Here is a 10,137-nt window from a genome sequence, read left to right as displayed (position 1 = left end):
CTGAAGAGACCATGAAATTGAAAAGTCAGTTCACAGCATTTAGTTCAGCACTTGTTTCACATTGCTTTAATGGGCTAAGCTGATTATCATATGTGAGAATCCCTTTTCTAGTTTTGTGTTCTGGACATTTTGTGAATGTGTAAAGCCTTAGGAGGGCTTAAAAATTGCTTAAACATATGATATTTGTCCTTCTCTGCCTGACTTATTTCGCTCAGCATAACACCCTCAAGGTCCATCCATGTTGCTACACATGGCCAGATTTCATTCTTTCTCATTGCCATGTAGTATTCCATGGTATAGATAAACCACATCTTCTTGATCCAGTCATCTGTTGATGGACACTTAGGAGGAACTTGACGGAGGAACAAGGGGGAGAAGAAGGACGGAAATGGTGGGGGAAAGGGAGAGAGGCAAACCATGAGAGACTCTTGAATGCTGACAAAAACTGAGGACTAATGGATGTGGGGGGGGAGGGAGGGATGGGCATAGAGGAGGACACTTATGGGGATGAGCACTGAGTGTTATGTGGAAACTAACTTGACAATAAACTATTTGTAAAAAAAATGTTATAGAAAAACTGTTTAAAAATTGCTTAAACATATGATCAAGGCTTATATTAAAAAGGAAAGAACCTATTATAACACATAACTTTTTTTTTTTACCTGTTCTGTATTTCGGGTTATATGTACACTGGTTGGGAGACAAGTTGCTATTTTCAGAGTTGGAGAATGGAGTTCCTGTTGAGAAAAACAAAAGGGGGTTCAGAAATGGATACAGAGCAGTGAATATCTTACCTGCTTGAGGTTTTATTTCCATTAATTTTATAATAACCCGGTTTATCAGAAATAAGAACTTTACTTAGTGTTTTCTTATATTATATCCCAAAAGCACATCACTGAACTCCTTTGTCAGTTTTGTTAGTAAACTAATGATAAAATAATTTCTAGAATACTTCAAAATAACACATTCTTCTTGTACTTCTAGGTTGCATTCTTTTCTTCTCTTTGAGATTCCTGCTAATGTATACCCCACTGTTATTATATGTCTGCAATTTAACAAGATGTAAAATTTATCAACAGAAAAACATTAAATGTAAAAATTCCCTAACCATGACAGAAAACTACCTTTGAAAACTCAACTAAGACTACTTCCCTGAAAATGCAAATCAGAACTACAATAAGCTATCATCTCACACCTGTCAGATGGCCAAAATTTAAAAAAAACAAAAACAAAAACAAGGAACAGCAGGTGTTGGGGAGGATGTGGAAAAAGGGAAAACCCTCCTGTACTGTTGATGGGGATGCAAACTGGTGCAGTCACTCTGGAACACAGTATGGAGGTTCCTCAAAAAGTTAAAAATAGAACTACACTATGATCCAGCAATCAATCTCACCACTGGATATTTACTCAAAGAACACAAAAGTATGAATTCAAAGGGATTAATGCATCCTGATGTTTATAGCAACATTATTTACAATAGCCAAGATATGGAAGTAACTCAAGTCTCTCTCTCTGGTCTCTCTCTATACACACACACACACACACACACACACACACACACACACGTACACACACACACGGCCAAATATTATTTAGCCATAAAAAAGAATGAAATCTGGTCATCTGCAGCAACATGGATGGAACTAGAATGTATTATGTTAGGCAAAATTAAGTCAGAGAAATATGTAATGATTTCACTCATATGTGGAATTTAAGAAATAAAACATATGAGAAAGAGAGAGAGAGAAACCAAGAAATAAACTCTTAATTATAGAGAACAAAACTGATGGTTACCAGAAGGGAGGTGGGTGGGAGGATGGGTTCAATAGGTGATGGGGATTAAGGAGTGCACTTGTTGTGATGAGCAATGGGTGATGTATGGAATTGTTGACTAACTCTATTATACACCTGAAATTAGTATTACACTATATGTTAACTAACTGGAATTAAAATAAAAACTTAAAAAATGTCTACTGCCTTGAGATTACTTCAGTCTGACTTTTAATTATGGTTTGTCTGATATGCTTTAGTTAAATTTCAAATAGTAAGTTCTGATGTTCAAAAAGTGGTCTGTAAAAGTGAAAGTATGATTTTTAATAATGATCTGATAAAGTCAGTTTATTCATTATGCTCATATACTTTACATTTTTCCCAAATCAACAAAACTGCATAGATATATTAGTGTGCAACAAGTTGATAGCATTACACAATCTCTTCATACATTACTTTAATTCACAATTAATTGACACAACTACTGGATATAGACCACAATAATACAATAATTTTTTTTCTGTAGAACAAAGAGACTATTAAAAATTAGAATCATGGACTTATAAGGGAAGCACTGACAGACTCATATGGAAGTATAATTACAAAGTAGGTATAATGTGCTGTTCTCAAAACAAATTGCCAAATATTCTGTATGCTATGGTTTTTCTTTTGTTTTTCTTTTGGTTCAGGTTGGAACATTTTCATCCCCTCTTTCCCTGTTACATTATCAGTAATACTGCAAACTTAATATATCAAGGCCGCCTTTGAATATGTTCTCATATTTCCTGCTGTAGTTGGAGATAATTTCTCAGACAAATGCAGATAATTAAAGATTGTAGGCCAAACAGGTATATCATCTTTAGCTCAGGATGATGGTTATAAATGCAACCAAATGCAGGTGAGATGGGCCCACAGATTCAAGGGGAGCAGGTTTAGAGAGATAAGAAAACAAAAGGTGCTTTNATATGTCTTAATTCATTTTAAATTAATATATATTATTCCATAATGTTTAATAAATTATCTACTTCCCTACTGAACAATGTTTAAATTGTTCCCAATTTTCACTATGCTGAAATGAACATCCTTGTGTGTGTATTTCTATAGAATTACACAAACAAGTAGGATTGATGGAGCATAGAGTATGTGCATTATTCATTTTAACAGATATTGCCAATTGATTTCCCAAATGGCTATACCAATTATGCCAAAGTATTCACGTCTGGAAGATGTTTTTCTGCAAACGTTTACCTTTTTTAGGCTGGGACTAGTAATACTAGGATCATGTTGAGAAGACAATTTGTGCACACTACCTGCCACCTGGTAGGTATTCTATAAATGGTAGTTCTTTCACTTTTCCTTTAACCAATTCAAATCTGATGACATCAGCAAATTAAACAGAATGAAACATACTAGCCAAGTAGACTAGCTTGTAAGATAAAAGAGTATACTGAGAAATATTTAATCTTTTTAATGTTTATTTATTTTTAAGAGTGGCAGAGCATGAGCATGGGAGGAGCAGAGGGAGAGGGAGACACCAAATCTGAAGCAGGCTTCAGGCTCTGAGCTGTTAGCACAAAACCGAATGCAGGGTTGAACTCATGAACCCACGAGATCATAGCTTGAGCCTAAGTCAGATGCTTAACCGACTGAGCCAACCAGGTGCTCCAAAAGTCTACTGAGAAGTTTTATAAACTTGCAAAAATTAACCCAAGTAAGAATAAGCGCGCGTGCGCACACACACATCACATCACATCACACTTTTAGGACATTTATTTATAGTGGTATAAACAAGGTTACTTTTTCCAGATGCCAAGATAGATATTTAAAGGAAAATTGATGTATTTATACAAAGACTAGTTTATCCTAAAATGAAGTAATTACTCAATCTTCTTATATTTGGAAAGCCAGTAAATTAATTCCATAAGTTATGATATACTTAATTAGTTTGAGCCTTCATTATTAAAATTAATCTAAGAAAATGTAGCTTTTCCCATTAAATCCTCATGGAAACAGAAGACTAGTGGAGTAGTTCCAAAAAGTGAAATATTAAGGTGGTAGCTTAATAACAGTAAAAAAGATTAAGACATGTAATGTTGACCAGCATGAGCTTAAATCATAGCAATATTAGACTGATCATAAGGTTCAAAAAACCAATTGAATATAAGGTTTATTAATTCCAGAAAGACTGCTAAAGAAAACGTTTCCCCTGGAAGTCCATAGAATTAAGTAAAATACTATGAGTAATGTCCAAAATGAAGATTAACTTGATGATGGAAGTTACTTTCAGTGACATCTATCTCTAAGCAGGATTGGAGCAAGTCATCTCCGAAATAGTCATTGCTTACTCCATAGGAAGTGATCAAAAATGTTTGTGAATAAATGAATGAAGAGGATGTCTTAGTTTCAAAAGACATGCCAGGAAAACGACTCTAACTCTCCCATTTGATAACCTACATGAATGTTTAATTTTCAGTGTCGCTTATATGTATATAATTTACTTAAATCCTTCTTGTTGAAAACATTAAATTCAAAGAATAAGTACATCTTTGTGCTTCAGCCTCCCTGTGCAACAGTCCCACATAACTTATAATAAAATAATAAAAGGCTGGGGAAAGGGTAATGATAACTATAATAATCTAGCGGAAAGAGTCCTAGATTTGGGGTTCCAAGAACCCGGGGTTCTACTTCTAGTTAAACTATCAGCCAGATGTGTGTTATCAAACAACTCATATCAAACTGATATTAAACAGTTCTCCTTGAGCTTCATTTTCCTCTTATGAGAAATGAAATTTGGGTGCGGATGACTGTGAATTAGAAGATCTTTAAGCTCCTTTCTATTTGTGCCATTCTGTGAATACAGAAGATGATTTCCAGCTTATTTTCCCATAAAGATAAGCAATTTCAAATCCTTGAAACTTGTCTATCTTGTTTTCCTTTGATGACGATGATGGTAATGAGGACAACCAACACTTACTAAGAGCTTTCTACACCAAATAGATTGCATAGATTATCTCATTTGACACTTAAAGCAATCCCATGAGGGAGGTACTATTATCATCACATTTTACATATAAACGTTAGACAAAGATAGGTTGAGTAATGACTGAAAATCATAGAGTATTGCAATTCCAACTCAAATAGCATGACTCCGGAACTTATGCGTTTAGTCTCTATACTTTGCTGCATCTGGTTGCCTCATAATATTTTCTGTTTTTAAAGTTGTTGAACAAGTTCTGTTAGATTTGATTAGTTCTTATAATAAGATGCTATATTTTTACCTTTTTAAATTACTATCAAAAGTAACTTCAAAAAAAATTTTTTTTTGTTTTATTTATTTCTAGGAGAGAGAAACAGCGTGAGCAGGAGAGGGTCAGAGAGAGACGGAAGCACAAAATCTGAAACAGGCTCCAGGCTCTGAGCTGGCAGTCAGCACAGAGCCCGACGCGGGGCTCGAACCCACGAACCGCGAGATCATGACCTAAGCAAAAGTCGGACGCTTAACTGACTAAGCCACCCAGGCGCCCCTCTAAAGTAACTTTTGAGTGCCTGAGAATAAGAGATCCACCCAAAAGTGACTGTGTGAAAGAATACCCCTGATTAAATAACTTAAACTAAAAATTCAATGGAGGTTTTTTGTTTTTTGTTTTTTTTGTTTTTTGTTTTTTACAGACTGCATGATATATTTACAGAATGTATGCTAAGCACTTAAAACTCAACAAAATATCACATTTTTATTTAATATGCATGTTATCTAAATCTTTCAATTTTGTAAGAAGGCTCTATTTTTCTGATTAAATATTTAGCATAGTATTGAGTTGTTTATTCCTGTGTCTCACATTTGCCAGATACATAACTATTGCCTTGTTGGTTACTATATTTAGGTAGAGGTCTGGTAAAAAATAATTTTGTTTATAATCAGGTGGGTTCAGGCTTAGTATAAAATCCATGCTGTTTTTCCCACACTTCCTAAAGTAATGATTTTAATTTTGCAAAGTTGTACCAGCCCCCTTCTTCTTTTTGTTTCTTTTCTTCTTCCTTTTATATAGTACATATGACACCACAATTTTAAGATCAGAATGGATTAAAATCCATCTGCTTTTTGGGATAATTTCATTACATCACCTGAGATAATTGTCCATACCTTAGTATACCTTAAATCAGAGCTGGGAAACTGGAGTTGTCCTAGGGAGAATTCACAAAACTGTATCTTATTTCTGAAAAGAACAAATTTTTGAAACAGTCTAGTGTAGTGGGTAAGAATGTAGGCTTATGTTTTAAATGTCTTAGGTTTAATTCCTGGTTCATGGACATGCTAGCTATGGGGATCAGTTGTTTAATCTGTAAAATGGGACAATAACACCTAATTCATAGGATAGTTGTTAGAATCAAATTCAGTAGTATATGGTGGAAAACACACAGCATAGTGCCTAACACAGAGTATGTATTCTTGTTTTAGAACCTAGAATAAATTACTTAACCCCTCAGGACCTCAGTGTCCTTATGGATAAGGTGGGAACAATAATACACTTCTTCAAGGTTTTAGTGAGCATTGGATAAGATAACACATGATGGTGTCCAGCACACCACCTTGCATAGAGCACTCAATAATTCTTTTCAATTTTATCATTGGCTCATAAAAATATAACCAACAAAACCCTTAGCCCCACAGACAAAATAAAATGATAGATAATGAATAGGCTATAAAAATAAGAGCTCTTTTGACACTGGAAAGATTGGGTAAAGACATATGCTTGAAAGGCTTATTAGGCTCTACTAGATAAGAAAGACTAACGAGGAAAACCACTAAGACAGTTTTCTAAAACTCATGGTATATGATCAAAAGACTGGAATAGCAAGAATGTATTTATAATGTTTACTGGCATAAGAATCCTTTAGAAAGAGTAATTTGGAAGTTCCCATGCTCTTAAAGTCTTTGATATTTGAGATGGACTGTTTTTAGTTTGTGGTTTTGTTTTTTTCTTCTAAAATGTAGTGACACTGATCATTAAAGCTTGTTTGTCATCTGCTTCTTACCTAATGTTTCTTCTAAAGCTGCACTTCTAATAGGGTAGCATGTGACTATTTTCATTTATATATAAATTAATCAAAATCAAATAAAATTGAACATTTCATTCCCCAGTCACACTAGCTACATTCTAACTGTTCTGCAGCCATATGTAGCCAGTGGATACACATGGATAACACAAACAGAGAACATCTCCACCATTGCAGAGTGCTCTACAGGACACTGCAAATTTATATATTCAGGCTACTCATTTAAATATAGAAATATGTCTAAGATCATCACATTCAAGAAAGTTTATGGTGGTACAAATGTGTGATCAAAGCATTGCCAATTTACATAATCAGGTATAATGGGAAATAAAAAATGAAGCCACAAATGCTCAAAGTATAAGTTTACAGTGAATATTTCAGGAGAAAGAGAATTAAATTCATAAACCTTTTTAAAAAGAACTGAATGAAAAATTTTTATGTATGTAATCATGTGTATATATCCTTCTATCTATATGATTTTCCCATTTTGACAAAGCAAATGGTTAAGAAGATGAAAAAGATGAAAACTGACATCCGTCAATCAAAGTGCATATTTCTTTCCTTTTCTTTCTTTGTTTTTAAGATTTATTTTGAGAGAAAGAGCATGAGTGCATTCTGTGGTGGGAAGGAGGGAGAGAGGGAAAATCTCAAGCAGGCTCCTCCCTGTCAGCACTGAGCCCAAGGCCCAGCTTGAACTCACTAACAGTGAGATGACATCCTGAGCAGAAACCTAGAGTTGGATGCTTAACCACTGAACCCACTGAGCCAACCAGGTACCCTAAAATGCAACTTTCTTTCTTTTGGGAGCATGATCTGCATTTCATAGCCTCTCTGAAACTACCTATCTCCCTTAACCTACTGAATTAATTTTTAACTTTAGTAAGTAAAGTTCAAATACCATTCCCATTTTTTACAGATATGGCAACTGAAACAGTGATATGTTGTATGACTTACTGAAGTTCATATAACTAGTATGTGGTAGAACTAAGATTTAAATCTAGCAGTCTAGTTCCAGGTCTATACTTGTAACCACCATGCTGTACTATATATTCCTGGTCTACACATTTGACTTTTATTTATCTCACACAGTAACATCTGATATCTGAGTCTTATTTATACTTTATGATCATTTATGCTGACAGAATTTGTCAAGACAAACTGCCACTTAAATAAATTCCTTGAATAGTAATAAAGACGCTTTTGTTAAAACCTTTCAAAGCTAGCAACATGGTTAAATACCTGCCTTAGGTTATTGTTTAATGTTGTTCTGAACTTTGTACAGGAAGAAACATATAAATACTAATGATCTTTTTTTTAGATGAAGAAAATACTTCCTTGATTTAGGATGAAATCTGTAATTCTGTTCTCATGTAAAGAAAGCAGTAAAATGTATTAGAATGTACTAGTAATAGTACTTCTTCCATTTATCCCTTTCCTCCAAAGGAAATCCCTCATTTAAGACACTCTTTCTCCTCTTTACCTGAAGGAAGTTAGGAGAATAAATAAAGTGTACAGTCTCTTTGCAATGCTTTTTGTCTTTAAAATTAGAGGTATATATATGTTCCATTGGAAATTAAAAATAATGCTATTACCATAGCTGCTGGTGTAAAAGAAAAGTTAGCTCAAAAATACTTGTTTACAAAGGTTTTTACTTTTAAATGGGGTTTAACAAACAAAAAGCAGAATCAGACCTATAAATACAGACAACAACCTGATGGCTGCCAGAAGGAAGAGGTGTGAGGGTGTGGGCAAAACAAGTGAAGGGGAGTGGGTGATACAGGCTTTCAGTATGGAATGAATGAGTCACAAGAATAAACATCACAGGGGCACTTGGGTGACTCAGATGGTTACGTGTCCAAGCGTCCAACTCTTAATTTTGGCTTAGGTCATGATCTAACAGTTCAAGCCTCCCTGTGGAGCCTGCTTGGGATTTCTCTCTCTCCCTCTCTCTCTTCCCCTCCCTCCACTCACATTTTTTCTCCCTTTCTCTATGATAATAAATAATAATAAAAAGAGACAGCATAAGAACTATAGTTAATGATATTGTAATTATATTGTATAGGAACAGATGGCAGGTATACTTGTAGAGAGCATAGCATAATGCATAGAGAAGTTGAATCACTATTCAGTACACATGAAACTAATGTGACATTGTGTGTCAGCTATAGTAAAAAAAAATTAATAAAAATCAATGGGATTTAAGAGCATAACAAATCTCCCAGTTATTTTACCATGAATTGTCAAGAAAAGAAATCTAGATCATTTCAGTTAAAGGACCAGTTCACCTCCTTTCCTCTTGCCATGCCCCTCCCCAACCTTGCCACATACACACACAAGGACAGCTTGTGAGTGTCATGGCCTAAAAACAGGCCTGGCAATTTATCAAACCTCCCTTAAATAAGAAACAATTGGCATGGGAATTTTTACCCAGCAATTACTTGCATTCACAATTTCTATAGCTTTATTTAATTGTAAGCAAAACAGGGCTGACCAAAGCTGAAAACATGGGACTCTTTATCCTATGACCTCATTCCATTTTCAGACAACCTGCTTCCCTGAACATTTACTTTATTGACCACACCTTTGAACAACAATGTATCAAAGCAACACACTCCTCCCCACAGACTGGAAATTTTTTCTGATAGTGTGTTCCTTTCTGGCACAGTAAGGGAGCTATCCACAATCTTTGTAACCAAAGAAAAGGTGAAAATATCATGTAAACAAAGATAAGCCCAGCTGAATAATTATTGATAGCAGAGGCTATCAATAACACACATTCTCCCCTGGAAGCTCTCTAGAGTTAAATTCAGTTTCAAGTTTTAAATTCAAAAGAATGGTAACGCATGCAACACACACATTACGAGATCCCTTCTTTCATCAAATCTTATTTTATTAAATAAAATGTTGATGGCCAAAGAACAAAATAATATTTTAAAATGAAATATAGACATATGGAACACTTAACAGACCATGTCCTATACATGTATCCTCAATGAGGACTCTCCCTGGGATAATCAAATGGTATTTATCCAAATAATTACTGTTTCCTACCTAATAAGCATTTAATATATATTCAACTAAATAAATGACTGGTATTAAAAATATTGTATTTTGGGGCTCAGTCCGTTAAGCGTCTGACTTTGGCTCAGTCATGATCTCGTGGTTCACAAGTCCCAGCCCTGCATCCAACTCTGTTCTGACAGCTCAGAGCCTGGAGCCTGCTTTAGATTCTGTGCCTACCTCTCTCTCTGCCGCTCTCCCCTGCTCATACTCTGTCTCTCTGTCTCTCAAAAATAAATATGGAGTGATGGG

General features: G+C 34.9%; 1 protein-coding gene across 1 annotated transcript in view; it reads right to left on the bottom strand.

The window, feature by feature from the left end:
- Positions 1 to 10,137, bottom strand: part of LOC144225825 (protein POF1B-like) — a gene marked incomplete at its 3' end in the record, with an annotated part of 19,154 nt that overhangs the window by 6,526 nt on the left and 2,491 nt on the right. The window contains exon 2 of the mRNA XM_077757092.1: positions 663 to 737. Within this exon, the coding sequence (XP_077613218.1) occupies positions 663 to 737 (75 nt within the window). The remainder of the gene's footprint in view (positions 1 to 662; positions 738 to 10,137) is intronic.

Source organism: Crocuta crocuta, unplaced genomic scaffold (assembly GCF_008692635.1).
Source record: "Crocuta crocuta isolate KB4526 unplaced genomic scaffold, BGI_CrCroc_1.0 scaffold1265, whole genome shotgun sequence".
Taxonomy (NCBI): Eukaryota; Metazoa; Chordata; class Mammalia; order Carnivora; family Hyaenidae; genus Crocuta; species Crocuta crocuta.
The sequence above is the reverse complement of the archived record's forward strand: the minus strand, read 5'-3'. Positions and strand labels throughout refer to the sequence as shown.